We start from the raw sequence: 16,748 nt of genomic DNA, 5'->3' as shown, positions 1-16,748 counted from the left end.
AGGAGGGGGGCGCGCTCCAAGTTTTAGTAGCCTACAACCATGCGCTCGTTCCAAACGCCCGCACAACCTCAAAGGGTACCCAAGCCGAAATGGGTACTCTCACTATGCAAAGGAATACGCTTTGGTTATACTGTTTAGTTTTAATTGGAATAACGGACGTATCTGGTAAGTCTATTCATGCTTTTTTAAGGTTATCATCGATTTATTTAATCAGATTATTATCAGGTGATTTCAAAAGCTCTTTACGATTATCAAACATTTATTTCCAAAGGTTCAAATCAAAATCAACATGGATAACACGCCAGGTTTTTATGTTTATGTAAAATGCTTCCTAAATGAAATGGCACAAGTTGCATAAAATGTTAATTGTGTATTACTATAATTTTTCCAATATCCTAGATGCCTCGTGCGCATCAATTCGCTCGTCAAAAATGTACTGTAGCGATAGATTTGAGCTTTTAAAGACGCAAACTGGACCACAAAGTTAGACCTGTCGGATCTGCTCATACCTCCCAAAGCTAGGCTGGAATTCCGTTTCCTTGTATCCCTAGGACTTCAGAGCACACGATCCTTTTGAGGAATTACATCTTTAAAACTATTGAAAGTTTGGATGTGTGTGTGCATGCGCGTCTTCTGAGCTGTGTTTTCATGTGGGTTTTTAATAAATTTCTGTCACAAAATAATCATAAATAAAAAATGATTCTGAGCTATAAATTGATTCTTGGCTATTTCAAATATGGCCCAACTATACTGCATTCATCGTTTCTTGTCCCAGGTTCAAACATCTGTACATCACGTGGGGCCAGCACATGTAAGCAGTGTCTGGCTGTCAGTCCAAGTTGTGCATGGTGCTTCCAAGAGGTGAGATTTAGCCTTTTAATCTCCTCTTCCCCACCCAGAGATGATCATAACCCCCTCTTCCTGCTGTGGTCTTTCAGGAGTTTGGCCAGGGGGTGGCCAGTGTGTCACGCTGTGACTTGAAGCGTAACCTGTTGGCATCCGGCTGTGCCGACACGGCCCTGGAGTTCCCCACCAGCAGACTGCAGGTGAAGGAGGACCGGCAGCTGAGTGACAAAGCCGCAGGATCCACGGTGGACGTCACCCAGATCCAGCCTCAGAGGCTCCACATCACCCTCAGACCAGGTGGGGTCCTCTCAGATTGGGATTATCTCAACAACTGAGATTAATAGAGATGCTAATACGTTTAAAAAAAATGCTAACATCCTCTTTCCTCAGACGACTCCAAGCGTTTCACGGTGAAGGTCCGTCAGGTAGAGGACTATCCCGTCGATCTTTACTACCTCATGGATCTGTCTTTCTCCATGAACGACGACCTGTTCCGCCTGCGGACTCTGGGTCGGGCCCTGGCCGATGCTATGAACCGTACCACCAGTAACCTGCGAATGGGCTTCGGTGCCTTCGTAGACAAGCCCCTGTCGCCCTACATGTACATCTCCCCTGAGGAGGCCCTGCAGAACCCCTGCTACGGGTAAGGGAGGGGCCTGCTGTCCAGTGGCAGTTCTAGACACATTTTACTGGGGGGGGGCCAAGGTGGGGCCAGTGTTTAATCAAAGGGGCGCAACAATTCTGTTTTTGGCGCTAGCGCATAAAATTGTAATAACTTGATCAATTTATTTATTTTTATTTTTATTATTGAGTCAGCTCAAGGAGGGCCACGGGGGGGGGGGGGGCAGGGACATGTTTACAGGGGCACTGGCCCCTGTAGGCCCCCGTGTAGAACCGCCACTGCTGGTGTCCATACAGGCTGTCTTCTTCATGCTCCTCCAGATTCTTTTGATTTCAAAATAGGAACGGCAGTGCCTCAATTGGGAGGGAGTCTAGCGTAGAGACTAGTGATGGGATTCAAATGTACTTGACTTCTATCATGGCTCAATCCCAGACCCACTAACCCTCTAAAACTGTGCACTTTTAGTCCTTAATTATCAGCTGCACTTACTAATGCAGTATTTGTACTTTGTTTTGGATAAACGTGTCTTCTAAGTGAAGATATTTAAGTGTAGATAGAAAAGGTCATACTCTATGAAGTGTTCAGCTGTGGCCATCATTCACTGACTGTCATAGACGTTGTTCTTCCTTCTGTGCTGGTCCCATGTCTAAGTTCTGTAAGTTGTTTACTGTCACAAAAAAGTAATAGAGGGTTGGATAGAGGGATCAACTTGACCAAGTCAAGTAACAGGTAACGACAGGTAACGACAGGTAACGTATTCTGTTAGTAGGATGTTGTCGTCCTGGTTGGGAGAATGCCATAATTCTGTGTCTACCCTCAAACCTGGTTGGGTGCCAAAACAGTCATGGTGCTTGTTAAAAGCTCAAGGGAGCATGCACAAAGCTTAGTCAGCAGGTAGCTGTCTGAAAAATAAACTAGCTCGATGACGCTGAACGACAAATCCTTATTGAATTAGAATATAACAATGGAACCATGAATGGATGGTTGTGTGAATTGATCAAACGATTCATTCGTTCAGTGATTCATTCTTTGGGTTGGTTTGCTTGGTTTGTCGTTCGTTTGTTCTGTTCTCACTGATGTTTTGCTCGTCAGGATCAACACCACGTGCCTGCCCCAGTTTGGCTACAAGCACGTGTTGTCTCTGACAGAGGAGGTGGGTCGCTTCACAGAGGAGGTGAAGAAGCAGATCGTGTCCCGGAACAGAGACGCCCCTGAGGGGGGGTTTGATGCTATCATCCAGGCTGCCGTCTGCAAGGCAAGGATGGACACACACACAGATTCACATTTACATTGAATCATTTAGCAGACGCTCTTATCCAGAGCGACTTACAGTAAGTACAGGGACATTCTCCCTGAGGCAAGTAGGGTAAAGTGCCTTGCCCAAGGACCCAACGTCATTTGACATAACCGGACCGAATCAAACCAACAACCTTCTGATTAATAGCCCGACTCCCTAACCGCTCAGCCATCTGATATTTGAGTCTCAGTACTTCGATTCATTTAGCTCATTCATTGAATCATTTGTGCTCAAAAACACTGGTTCAGCAACACGCCAAAGCCCACCAATAGATGAAAAGAGACAAATGTTGTCCTGGTATCATGTTAGCTGCTTCTCATTGGTCTACGCTGTGTGATCGACAGGAGAGGATTGGCTGGCGTCCTGGTGCTTCCCACCTGCTGATCTTCACCTCTGATGCCAAGACCCACGTGGCTCTGGACGGACGGCTGGCAGGCATCGTGCAGCCCAACGACGGAAAGTGTCACCTCAACTCTGAGAACATGTACAGCATGTCCACCATCATGGTCAGCGTGGAAACCTGATGCATCTACTGGATTTGAGTGTGTTTTGTGAAGGGTGTGTGTGTGGTGTGTGGTGTGTGTGTTGTTGGATTTGGCAGCTGGCCAGTAGGGTTGGGGCAAGTGTGTGAAGGAAGATACTGTGGCAGTGTTCTGAATCAGAATCATCTCTCTCCATCTCTCAGGATTACCCGTCTCTGGCCCTGATTACAGAGACCATGTCTGAGAACAACATCAATCTCATCTTTGCAGTCACCAGTCCCGTGGTTCCCCTCTACCAAGTCAGAAACCCAACACCAATACACCAAATCATGCCACTAACACCAATACACCAATACACCAAATCATGCCACTAACACCAATACACCAATACACCAAATCATGCCACTAACACCAATACACCAATACACCAAATCATGCCACTAACACCAATACACCAAATCAGGCAATTTTACCCAAAATATTTTTACCTGACATTTTGCATTACTCTTATTGCTATTATTACCTATCTCTCTCCCTCTCTCCCTCTCCCTCTCTCTCCCTCTCTCCCTCTCCCTCTCTCTCCCCCTCTCTCTCTCTCTTCCTCTCCCTCTCTCTCTCTCTCTCTCTCTCTCTCTCTCTCTCTCTCTCTCTCTCTCTCTCTCTCTCTCTCTCTCTCTCTCTCTCTCTCTCTCTCTCTCTCTCTCTCTCTCTCTCGCTCTCTAGAACTACAGTGAGCTGATTCCTGGCACCACCGTGGGCACCCTGTCAAATGACTCTGGCAACGTGGTTCAGCTCATACAGAAGGCCTATGCTGTGAGTGAGGGACGAGGACAATGTTAAGCTTGTTTGGTTAGTTAGGTACTGTTTAGGAACACAACACTTACTGCATTACACACCTGTGAGTCACACACACATGTTGTGCTGACAAATCTTCAGACTGTGGATATGAACTAAGCCTGTTTACAATTTACTCCTAAACTATTACAGAGCGTACATTATATTAAAGTATCTTTTTTGAAGTACCCTGTTTCATTACTATATGTCTGTTTTAGGACACTTCACATTTATCTCTCTTGCATCTCTGCAAGTCCCAGCTCCTAATCACGATCATTTGCTATTACGGGTACAGAAAATCCGTTCTAGAGTGGAACTGGAGCTGCAGGGCGTTCCAGAAGAGCTCTCTCTGTCCTTTAACGCCACCTGTCTCAACGGGGAGGTCATCCCAGGACTGCGTTCCTGCTCCGGCCTGAAGATAGGAGACACGGTCAGTCCTCCCTCCCTCCATCCTTCCTTCCTCTTCAACCTCTCCATTCTTTCTTTCAGAGAGGTCACTGTGGTCTTCCCAGATTAGGGATGTGATAGGAATCATGGACTGTTGACAACTCTCCTCTTCCCTAATCTGTTCTTCCTCTGCTTCCTTCTTTTTTCTTATTTGTCCTGTCTACTACCTCAATGTTTCTGTCCTTCCCCTTTCCACAGCTCCCTCTCTCGCTGTCTCCAAACACTGAGATATGCAGTCATTCAAACTGTAGGTTATTTGGTTACAGGAATCTACAACATTCTCATGTTCTCTAGAATCTGTACTTTTTTTCTGTCGCCTTTTTTTAAATTTGAAAGTATGAAACGAGTATGGCTTGGCTCTTGTTTTGTCCGTTTCTCTGTTTCTCACTGCTTCTTCTTGTGTGGAGGTGACACTGAGCTGTAGTTTCAGTGTTGGTTGCTCATTGCCTCTTTCTTCTGTTCTGTCCTTATATGGTGCTATATTCAGATGTTCATTTTAATGCCCACTTATGGACAGATGTTTTTGGATGCAACGTCAAATTAACTATTACTTTGACCAAACACATGTGGAGCTTTTGGCTGCGCTAGTGCTTTGTTGTATGCAGAACTCCTTACGACAAAAAAAAAAAGGGCAAATGATTCACATGGACTCATAGAACTCCTTTTGTGAGATGTTCTATACAGGCAGGATGGGATGGTCTCTGTAACTCGCTGGCTGGCATGTGTGTGTGTGTGTGTGTCTGGGCCCAGGACCAGGTTATTTCCTGTTCCCTGCCCTCTGACTCAGTCCCACCAACACATGATGCGTCTCCAACTGTCTAGAGTTGGCAAGTCACACACACACACACACGCTACATACATCAACGTAGGCATACGCCGGCAGACAAACACACCAGTCTCCCTGTCACAAGTACACACAATGGCCACAAACACACCTTACACTCTCACCTCATGATTAGTAAAACATGTAACACACGCCTTCAGGAGGACAACATCCTCCTAGTGCCTGTTCCATCTCCCCCTGAGGTCCTCCACCAATCATCTTTCACCTTCGACCTTTGACCCCGCCCCCCCCAGGTCTCCTTCAGCGTGGAGGCCCGCGCTCGCGGCTGCCCCAAAGAGAAACACAAAACCTTCGTCATCAAACCGGTGGGCTTCAAGGACTCCCTCTCAGTCACCGTCACCTTCGAGTGCGAGTGCAAGTGCCAGGCTCAAGCTGAGCCCGACAGCCCCGACTGCAACCACGGCAACGGCACCTACGAGTGTGGCATCTGCCTGTGTCACCCGGGGCGACTGGGCCCGAGGTGCGAGTGCGCGGAGGGAGACTACAGCCCGACCGAGCAGGATCGGTGCAGCTCGTCCAGCGGGGGGAGGTCGGAGGCGGCGATCTGCAGCGGCCGCGGGGACTGTGTGTGCGGACAGTGTGTCTGTCACAGCAGTGACTTTGGGAAGGTGTGGGGCAAGCTGTGTGAGTGTGACGACTTCAACTGTCTGCGCTACAAAGGAGAGCTGTGTTCAGGTATGTACTGGATTCTTCCTTCTCGATGAACTCAATCCGACATAAATGTGTTGAACAAAGAGCGTTGTACGTAATGGGATCTAACAAAACTGACTGCACTATTGAACCAGCTCTTCATAGAATGATAGAAGCATTAGCAGACAGTGACATTAACGTTAATGTATACACACTGACAAAACTCTAAGGCCTATAATGTTCTTCTTCATGGTAGCTTGCACTGAAGCCACATGCCTAGGGAGTTTCAAGAGAAAGTCTTGATCCTTTTTTTCAGTCCTTCTCTCCACCTCAGTGACTTACCAGCGACCTCATATGGGAAGAATTACCTACAATAACAGCTAACATCTCACTCCCTGCTCTGCCCAAGGCGCTGGCTCCATTCACAACAAACATGCCCCCGTATGTGTGCACATGTGTGAGCTTCACAGGGTGAGCAGCCCAAGCAGAAGTTGTGTGGGCTAAGCCATGCGTTAGACTTGTGTGTTTGTGTTTGAGCTGGGGTGCTGACAGGGCAAGAACTCGCCAAACTGGAGTGAACAGAACAGAATGCAATTGAACATACCAGCTTATTGAGCGAGAATTCCATTTGGGTGGCTGGACTCTTGTTTTTGGACTGTGTTGGGAATATGCGTGTAATGCCTGAGGTCATCAAATAGTAGCAAACCAAGGATTGAGAGCGTACCATATGAGGCCAAGCAGTGGTGCCACAAAACATAATGGGAGCGTGTGTGTTTGTGTGTGTATCTGTGTGCGCAGTTGCGTACACTGGTTTTGCCTCTATGGCTTTTACTGTATTGGTGCTGTCAAACATCTTCACTCCACTAGTAATGTCTGGGATCCCACTCTCAACAATCAGGCCCCCTGAGCCTCCCCTGACCAAACATCTTCACTCCACTAGTAATGTCTGGGATCCCACTCTCAACAATCAGGCCCCCTGAGCCTCCCCTGACCAAACATCTTCACTCCACTAGTAATGTCTGGGATCCCACTCTCAACAATCAGGCCCCCTGAGCCTCCCCTGACCAAACATCTTCACTCCACTAGTAATGTCTGGGATCCCACTCTCAACAATCAGGCCCCCTGAGCCTCCCCTGACCAAACATCTTCACTCCACTAGTAATGTCTGGGATCCCACTCTCAACAATCAGGCCCCCTGAGCCTCCCCTGACCAAACATCTTCACTCCACTAGTAATGTCTGGGATCCCACTCTCAACAATCAGGCCCCCTGAGCCTCCCCTGACCAAACATCTTCACTCCACTAGTAATGTCTGGGATCCCACTCTCAACAATCAGGCCCCCTGAGCCTCCTCTGACCACACATCCAGACCAATTTGTAGACTTGGCCCAAGTTCAATGTTTGTAGTTACACCCTTGCAATTTGGGTTTAGAGGATCTACTGGTCTAGTCATCACTCATCTTGTCGCAGGATGGTCTTTGTCCTGCACATTACCAGCATCATTTCATCAGAGCAAGACTCTGCTCTGCTCACTTAGAACCTAGTCTCGTTCCCACACACAACCTTATAATGCTGTTTTCCCCAGGGTCCAAAGATTATCATAAAAATACCTTTCTGTTGTGTCATGGGCTGATGGTGTCATGGAGCTAAAAATAAACCTTGTTTGGTAGAAGGGGCCAGAAAGAGTAAGCTGAGTGAGTGAATGTGTGTGTGGTGTGTGTGTGTGTTTCTACATGCAGTTTGTACGACCATCAATCTATCTGTGTGTGCAGCATTGCTGTTACACCACAATGTCTTGCAGAAACAGTTCGGGAATGGGGTGATTACAGATTAGTGGTGGTCAGAGAGCTTGTGGTTTTTAGTGTTTGTTTTTGGGGGCAATACTTATTTTTTTTATCCTAGCCAATGTCATTGTCTTCCTGTGCCATTGTTTATCAGAGAGTCTGGGGCTCGGTGATACTGCCACAAAAACAGCTGGTTCTGCATTGTCATCATCTAACTGGCACTGTGCGCAAACACACTCGCACACACACACACTCACACACACTTGCACACAAACACCAACTGAGTCACCCACAGGCCAAAAATTCCCCAGACACTGCTGACACCCTATAACTCATTTTTTTTCTTTCAAACAATAGAATTAGTTCCAGAACTCTTAACTAGTATAGAAACATAAATGATTGCTCCGGATTATTTGTGCTCAGATTCCAAGAATATTTAGAAGTCAGAGGGACTTTGACAAGATTAATGCTTTTTGAAGTTTTTTTTTGCAATATGGGAATGACCAGTCAGTAGACCATGTTCTTTTGTGGAATGTTTAAATCTCCTTATGTAATACAAGATTTACAACATGTGTTTTTAAGGCGATGGAGCATGCAAACCAATTTTTGATAAAAGCTGAGAGCGAACCTAACTTGCACATCCCTGCATTCCTGAGTCATTGAGACTGATTGTATACAAAGTATGTGTAATATAAAGGTCACAACATTGAAATGTTTCCATAAAGTAAGATAAGAGCAGGGTAAGTAATCCATCATCAGAGGTTGTCCAGGGCGGAGCAAAGTGGAAAAGAAACTTGGTATGGGTTGTAGTTTCAGCAACAGTCTCTCTGGCTGTGTCTACTACCGCGCACTGTGCACTTCGAGCACTGACTTTCAGTGCTTAGGGCGCTTCACTCACAAAAACAGAAGAATTCAGTGCACTGAAAGTACCCGGATGGCGCACTGCAAACGGACCAAAAAAATAGTGTACAACGATGGACACTACTCGCCCTAAACGGGCGCCATCTTGGCTACGTAGCGGAAAAGGAGGAGCCCTTTCGGCAGCTTTTTCCACTTGAGTGGAGAAGCGCGTTCATTTTGGCAGGTTTTGCGGGTGTGGCGAGCAGATTTGCGTCCGTCACTTCCACCAAGTGTTTAACGTATGTGTTCCATTTGAGACAGCACTTATCAGCGACGGAGTGCACTGAATATATAAGTGCACTGTTTTACAGGGCACTGTATTGCGGTGTACTTCATAAAGTGCGCGGTAGTAGACACAGCCATTGTCTTTACCACTCTCCTGTTAACATCTCCAGCCCCATCTTCCTCCTTCCGCCAGGACACGGTACCTGCGACTGTGGGTTCTGCCAGTGTGCCCCCGACTGGCAGGGAGAGAACTGCAACTGCTCCCGACGCACCGACACCTGCATGTCCAGCCTGGGGCTGCTGTGCAGCGGCCGGGGCCAGTGTGTCTGTGGGGTCTGCGAGTGCACTCAGCCTGGGGCCTACGGAGCCACCTGTGACAAGTGCCCCACCTGCCCGGACGCGTGCACCATGAAGAAGTGAGTGGGGGCACAGACACAGGGCTGGCCCGACTGAATGACACAGACACAGACACAGGGCTGGCCCGACTCAATGAACAAACCAAACATTTTGTTTAGGGCCCCGCCATTGGTTTCTGTTATAAATTCGATCCTAAAGTTTCTGTATTCAAGTGTTCTTGCATCGACAGCAATCAGACACGTTGACTGTGTGAGAGAGTAAGATCACGATGTTTGTATCTCTCCAGGGAGTGTGTGGAGTGTAAGCACTTCAAGAGAGGGAAGCTTTTCGATGACAACACCTGCGCTCGTATCTGCAGGGACGAGATCATGCTAGTGGATGACCTGGGTGAGAAGTTACTATCGAAAAATCTACCCTTTCACATTAATAGTGTTGCGTACACGGGTGATTTGTTTGGATGTTTAGTCATGGTGTACATGCTGTAGTTGCCTACAGTTTTCGATATGCTAATTGCAGCTGCTGATCAGTATGCTATCTTTTGCCCACTTGTCCCTGGTTCTCTGTCCTCCAGAGTTCCATGACAAGAATGCAGTGAACTGCACCTATAAAGATGAGGATGACTGTGTGGAACGTTTTCAATACTATGAGGACGCCAGCGGCAAGTCCATCCTGTTTGTAGTCAAAGAGCCTGGTAAGACACGTGCCAGACACACACATACGGCCATAGGCTACATATATTTTATGCCAGCAATTATACCAGTGACATAGGCCTACAGTTGACACCGTTTCAACATGGAACATTTGGCGTCATTATTATGAAGCGTGTATTGGACAGGAACATGGTGTCTAAATTACACAGGGAAGAACTTGAAAGGTGTGACTGAGAGGACTACTTCAGTTTCATAATTGAACAACTTATTTGGTTTCATCATCGCACAATCTTCACATCATTACACAGCCAATTCTAACCCTGCGATTTTCCGGTGTGTCGAATCAGTGTCTGTTGATTACACACACCAATCAGTGCTGTCCATTTCCTCAGTGTCTGTTGATTACACACACCAATCAGTGCTGTCCATTTCCTGTAGCCTCTTCACGTGCTTGTTAAGCAGCCATGTTGAAAGAGTGGGGGCGGTGAGAGGGTCATTAACCGGCTCAGGCCCGCAGAGAAAGTCTGTCCCTGCCCCTGCTTTTAATGGACCCACGTGTGTAATTTAGGCGCGACTAGGTAGCAGGGAAGTACACCCAACATCCCTTGAACAAAAAGCGGCCCACCTTGTAAAAGGAACTCGTAAACATCGTCCTGGCTCCCAAGGAACTCGCTGACGCTACACAATCCTTTGGGAAGCACTCTGAAACCAGGGAAGGAGCGAGAGATAGACAGAAAGATGAGATAGAAATAAGCCGTTTTTCTCGAGCCCCTATGAAAATATTTGTGTTTTGCCTTGTATTGGGATATGTTGCACTGCTGTCTGTGCCAAAGCCTGAAACCCAATCAGAAATAGAATAAATATTTATATATATACATATTTAGATGTCATTCTTTCTCATCAACACAAATGTCTGTATGACGTGCCTGATAATGATGTATTAATGAACACTATATTATGCTACATTATTCTTACATTTGATAAATGTGTCTAGTTTATACAATAAGTAGGCCATCTATAACAAATTATCAATTTAAAAGACGTTTCCGTTGACTTTCTGGCAACTCCAGACAGAACTAGGATACTCGAGTTCCGTGACTAGGTACCTCGTTATAAACTTCATCAACTCTGTGATCCACAAAGATGAGTGGAAGGGACTGGAATGTTCTTGTAGGAGAGAAAGGTCGTTTGTGTGATGGTAAGGTAACATGCTAATTGAGTCCGAGTGAGAGAGAGGAAGGATGTTCAGAGCAAGTAGGGCTTTGATGTTGGCAGTTAAAAGGACAACCTTTCTGCTGCCCCTGAACGTAGCATAACTTCTGACCAATGTGCAGAAGAACTCACTTACGTACGGAAGCACAAAGCACACATCATGGTTGTCACTGTACAGCACATTGATAATTTCACAGGAGGCCATTATCCTTGACTTTACTTCGTAGAACCTTAGTCCGCCACAGTTAACCTATTGAACCTCCTCAAGATTCAATATTTAACACTTTGAACCCCAAATAACTCCCTTACTTTGTACTTCCACCCTTCCATTGCCCTCCCCTCCTCAGACTGCCCTAAAGGTCCAGACATACTGGTGGTGTTGATGTCTGTGGCCGGGGCCATCTTGTTCCTGGGTTTGGCTGCTCTGCTCATCTGGAAACTGCTGGTCACCATTCACGACCGGCGTGAGTTTGCCAGGTTCGAGGAGGAGAGGGCGCGTGCCAAGTGGGACACGGTGAGATGAGAACCTAGGCGATTTGTATTTGAGTTAACATTTTCTTTAGCTCACCTAGTAAAGTCCTGTTGCATGAAACGGTTTTGCAAAGGCCATAGCAATTAGCAAAGCAGCCTCTATTGTCTTAACATTGGCAGTTGAGGTTGGTGTGAATGTCTCTCTTCCACACCATGTATGCACACACAAGATGCTTTTTATTATTTTTGTGGCGTGCTGTTCCTCCCAAACAGAACAAAAGGCAGCCACCGCTCTCCGGGGGTGGATTAGCTCTGAAATTAGCCAATGCTAATTAGCTTTTACTGGCAGTGGGCTAGGCAGGCACAGTCAAACACACACACACACCACACAGACACACACACACCACACAGACACACACACCACACAGACATGCGTACTGACACACAGACACACACACTTTTCTTCACAGACAAGCAGCCTCACCCACATCTGGACCCTCTAATCCTACCTGTAGGTTGCCAAAACTCCCATGATTCCACTTACTTAAAGGTGCTCAGTGTATGATAACCTAGACTGAGATCACCACCAAGTCGAAAGGGGGCGGGGTTTCACTGATGGTGTTAAGGAATGCTCAACACTGCAGAATACTTTAACAGGCATTCTGACAGGAGGGAATCACTCCCATGTGTATTTGTGAGACAAATATGCCTGTTGCACACATGCATTGTATTATACAACATTTGACATCAAGACAATGACTATTATTTTCCTCTTTTGAATAGGGACATAACCCTCTGTATAAAGGAGCCACTTCTACCTTTACAAACATTACGTACAGAGGTAACAAGGACTGATTCAGCTGCATCCTGAAGTTGATTGTTGCTGGCAGGCCTCCATCGGACTGTTCCATTTCTCCATCGGACTGTTCCATTTCTCCATCGGACTGTTCCGTTTCTCCATCGGACTGTTCCATTTCTCTAATCTGTGCAGGGTTCTACTGTCACAAGACAAAGATGTACTATTTTTTTTGAAGTTGTAAATATGTATAAATTATCCCAAAGACGTATTTTATTAGGTACCAATGAAATGTTACATTAAGTTATATCACAATGTAATTTGTATATCATTGAACAGGAGGCAATCTAGAGAAAAAAGCATTTCACTTCACCCCACCATGGCTTGTGTCTCTGTTCATAATGGGATACACAACAACACCCTTTCTAATCATTGTAATTTCCTGTTTTTTAGAATGTTGGTAGGATAACAACTGTCAGATTAACTTTACATCTCAAAGCAATAGACGGATATCTTTTGAGAGTTTCAATTCATGCAAAAAGTGTTTTTCAGTTTTACAATTTAAAGTCTGACACTTGACTTTATTCATCAGTTGAGGGAAATATACAATATAAAGTAGTAGCCTGCTTTATGTGTCAAAAACGTCATTAATGTTAACTTCATTTATTTCAGAACTGTCAACATACCTCATGTCGTGCATTTATCATGACAACATCATCTAATAAAATGTAGGAAGTATTTGAAGATTTCTGTCACATTTCTTCCGATCTTCCTGTAGCGGGGCGTCCACGTTTCTTTTTGCCGTCTTCAGTGGACGAGCCTGAAATGAGGGCTCCCCCTCCTGGCCTGCTGTTGGTACTCCAGTTGAACTCCAGTGAATTATTGCTCTAGTAGTGCACAGCCTACAACAGAAGGTCATTCTAACTATACAAAGCATTAGTGCATGGCAAGCCAAAGCTACATAGGCATGAAAAAATACATGAAAAACCGTGGGGAAAATTTTCTAAAAAACTATTACCGGTATTTACACTAGCAGAACAAACTGCGGTAGCAATTAGGCCAAGAATTGCAAAACTAACAGTAAGATAAGAACAGCAATGGTGCTATACGGTCTGAGGCCATAATACAATAATAGTGTTTTTAGGGTATTAGTTGGGTGTGAATGAGAATCAAATAGGTAAGTCGTAATGTAATAGTGGTCTTATTCTCCAGCACAGTATGAGGCGGTATAGGCATAAGTACATTACATCTGGATGCGAGCCATCAACCAGAACCCAAAGAAGAAGACGAGCTATTAATATTGGCCATGTTAACGTCAATATAAGTTTTTTAGGAAAATTAAAAGGAAATATTCGTGAGATGCCTCACCCACAAATATTCACCATAAAGCGATTTGAAATATATAATTCACAAGTTCTGAAACATTTCGTTCCTTGCTCTTATTTTGAAAGCAAATTCGTATACCGGAAATTGCATGGGGAATTCTTCCGTGTAGTTGTGAAGTCCTTCCTGCTGGAGCAAGCATATGTAAGAAAAGGGTCCGTTTTGCCCCCGGCTAAGATCATTTTGTGTACATCGAGATAGCAAACATGCTTTTATCAAATCGGATAAAATTTTGTTCTTTGGCTTTTACTGCCGCTCGCATGTATTCTAGTGGGCCTACGGCTGCTAATAGCAACCCGACAGTCTACTTTGACATTGCTGCAGATAATCAGCCACTAGGAAGAGTAACCTTCGAGGTGAGTTCAGGACCATGTAATGCCACCATGCATCAAGCTATATGTTAAGTTGTTGCCCTTTGTTTTAGCACTGTGGAGAAACTAATTGGAAAAGAGAGCTCTACGCTATTACACTATTACAGAACGAACTAGCTAGTTCACTGGTGAAGTAGCTAACTAACCGAAGTGCAAACCTTGGTGTTTCATGCAGGAAAACTGCACTACATTTCAACAAAAGTTTTTGTGTGTTGACTACTGTTGACCAGGCCAATGCTACCACATTCTAAACTCATTCCTCTTTCTAGCTGAATGCCGATGTTGTGCCTAAAACAGCAGGTAAGGAAAATCACTATTCCCCATTCTACTCCTCATTTTACAATAGCCGCCCCTAAAACTTGGTGTTATCCTTAGAAAACTTCCGAGCGCTGTGCACAGGAGAACATGGCTTTGGTTACAAGGGATCCGTCTTCCACAGAGTGATCCCTCAGTTCATGTGCCAGGTACACTACTTTATAACCACATGAATCTGCATGTATTCCCTTTGCAGGGCTCTTAAGTGTCACGCATTGAGAGTGACAGTCACTCATTTCAGTCTTTAGTCACGCCCCCCCGCCGCACATTGTATTTCTCACGCAGATTTTTTTTTTTAATAATATATTTAATATGCCGCAGCACCCAACCAAAATTGGATGAGAGAGAGAATGTCACTCTTGCCTGTCTTCAAAACTTGAGAGCCCTGCCTTTGACATTCCCAAGCCTTACATCAAGCGTGTGGTCTTTGGACATATGTTTCACTCAGGGGGGAGATTTCACTAACCACAACGGAACTGGTGGGAAGTCCATCTATGGATGGAAGTTTCCCGATGAGAACTTCAAACTGAAGCATACTGGATCTGGTAATTAATTTCTGTTGAAACTTGTTGCACTTGTAACCATCCAAAATGTTCCACATTGTACCACTAGGAAGTAGCATTGCCCTCAAGTGTATCGACAGAATGAATTTAATGTGGTTAAGGAAGATAATGTATCTGATCAGACAAGTTACATTAGAAAATGCATTTGCCGTTATTCTTTTTCAAATAAAGACAGTGGTTTTCTTCATAATTTGACGAAAGATCAATATAATATAAATGAGGTGTTACTTAGTGTTTCACTACTGATCTCTTCCCTTTTTAAACTGAAAGCCCATTTTCCATAGCTCTCCTCAGCCATTTGGGTGTCCATTACCTTGATGGTTTACATTTAGTAATTTAGCAGACGCTCTTATCCAGAGCGACTTACAGTAAGTACAGGGACATTCCCCCGGAAGCAAGTAGGGTGAAGTGTCTTGACCAAGGACACAACGTCATTCGGCACGGCCAGGAATCAAACCGGCAACCTTCTGAATAACAGCCCGATTCCCTAACCGCTCAGCCATCTGTACCCTTTATTGAGTCTGAATATCTATACGTGCCACAATCAAAATAATTTCAACTAATGTAGCCATATTTGTTTTCTAGGAATCCTGTCAATGGCCAATGCTGGACCAAACACCAATGGGTCCCAGTTCTTCATATGCACCGCTGCGACCGAATGGTAAGTACTGAGAAATGATTCAGGGCAAACCAGGGGTGTCGTTAGGCCTATTAGCCCCCCTAAATAATTTGGCATTATTGGCTGTAAAAAGAAATGTATTTATTATTTATTTCTATTGTGTTATCATATACTGAATGCAAGCAAAACTACGGAGCAAAAGCACACTCTTTCTAATCTATGAACTGTCTGAAACAATGGCTATTCGCGGCCGCAAATGCCACCGAAAAATTGCCGCAAGCTACACTCGCAAACATGCCACTCCCCTTGGGGCTAAGCCCCTCCCCCCCCCTTTTTTTGAATCCTAGAAACGCCCCTGGGGCAAACCATTGTAGTTTTCAGTCTGGGGCCATGACAATGACACCTTCTTCTTCTTAGGCTGGACGGCAGACATGTTGTCTTTGGCAGTGTCAAGGAGGGACTGGACGTGGTCAAGAAAGTGGAGTCTTTCGGGTCCCGGTCTGGACGTACCTCTAAAAAGATCACCATCACAGATTGTGGAGAGCTCAAGTAGACATTCAGTAGTCAGTGAAGTGGTCTTTGTGATTTTCAATGTGAAACAGGCTGTACTACAGTGGATCTGTTTAGGTGCTGCCATTGAGTGATGTTTTCCCCTGACAGTGACAGTGTATCACTCAGGGATATGGTCTTGGTCTTTTGGAAACAAAAATTGTTATTGAACTTGTCTAGTTGTTTCTAACAAGCACTTCACTGGTTACGAATCAGGATCAAATGTGAAAGTCCCAAAACTGTATGAATAAAATGTGATTCTATAATAAAATTAGACATTCATGATTATGCAACATGAAACGCATCCAGAATTCTTTTGGAATCAGAATCAGAAGGGATTTTATTCGCCATGAATGTTTGCACAAACAAGGAATTTACTTTGGCAGGGAGGTGCATACATTAAACATATAGGAAGTCATTGCTGGATCAAATAAATATTACGACCTTGCAATTTCCACAGTGGTAAGAACAGAGGTAATAGGTAAGGTAGGATGATTGGAACTGCCGAATAACTAAAACGTATTGCTATTCAAAAAGGATCAGTCTGAAATC

At 45.0% G+C, this 16,748-nt stretch overlaps 2 protein-coding genes across 2 annotated transcripts; both read left to right on the top strand.

The window, feature by feature from the left end:
- The first annotated feature begins 24 nt into the window (after nt 1–24).
- On the top strand, nt 25–13,134 carry itgb3b (integrin beta 3b). The gene is made up of 15 exons (XM_047031692.1): nt 25–165; nt 776–861; nt 939–1,143; nt 1,237–1,489; nt 2,561–2,723; nt 3,110–3,271; nt 3,451–3,546; nt 3,971–4,060; nt 4,377–4,511; nt 5,606–6,047; nt 9,104–9,326; nt 9,554–9,654; nt 9,839–9,958; nt 11,477–11,643; nt 12,384–13,134. The coding sequence occupies exons 1-15, from the start codon at nt 90–92 to the stop codon at nt 12,453–12,455; spliced, it is 2,391 nt and encodes a 796-aa protein (XP_046887648.1). The 5' UTR covers nt 25–89; the 3' UTR covers nt 12,456–13,134.
- A 734-nt stretch (nt 13,135–13,868) lies between these two features.
- Nucleotides 13,869–16,496, top strand: LOC124475297 (peptidyl-prolyl cis-trans isomerase A-like). Its single transcript, XM_047031792.1, has 6 exons — nt 13,869–14,135; nt 14,420–14,450; nt 14,526–14,614; nt 14,914–15,010; nt 15,614–15,689; nt 16,065–16,496. Exons 1-6 carry the CDS (start codon nt 13,986–13,988, stop codon nt 16,198–16,200), a joined length of 579 nt encoding a protein of 192 aa, XP_046887748.1. The 5' UTR covers nt 13,869–13,985; the 3' UTR covers nt 16,201–16,496.
- The last annotated feature ends 252 nt before the right edge of the window (nt 16,497–16,748 follow it).

Source organism: Hypomesus transpacificus, chromosome 13, assembly GCF_021917145.1.
Source record: "Hypomesus transpacificus isolate Combined female chromosome 13, fHypTra1, whole genome shotgun sequence".
Lineage (NCBI taxonomy): Eukaryota > Metazoa > Chordata > Actinopteri > Osmeriformes > Osmeridae > Hypomesus > Hypomesus transpacificus.
The sequence above is the reverse complement of the archived record's forward strand: the minus strand, read 5'-3'. Positions and strand labels throughout refer to the sequence as shown.

Bases quoted from the DNA above. Each gene is read 5' to 3' on its own strand.
- itgb3b (XM_047031692.1), top strand. From the start codon at position 90: ATGGGTACTCTCACTATGCAAAGGAATACGCTTTGGTTATACTGTTTA. The intron at 3,547-3,970 runs GTCAGAAACCCA...CTCGCTCTCTAG, and splicing joins CCGTGGTTCCCCTCTACCAA to AACTACAGTGAGCTGATTCC. The intron at 6,048-9,103 runs GTATGTACTGGA...TCCTTCCGCCAG, and splicing joins CAAAGGAGAGCTGTGTTCAG to GACACGGTACCTGCGACTGT.
- LOC124475297 (XM_047031792.1), top strand. From the start codon at position 13,986: ATGCTTTTATCAAATCGGATAAAATTTTGTTCTTTGGCTTTTACTGCC. The intron at 14,136-14,419 runs GTGAGTTCAGGA...TCCTCTTTCTAG, and splicing joins TAGGAAGAGTAACCTTCGAG to CTGAATGCCGATGTTGTGCC. The intron at 15,690-16,064 runs GTAAGTACTGAG...TCTTCTTCTTAG, and splicing joins TGCACCGCTGCGACCGAATG to GCTGGACGGCAGACATGTTG.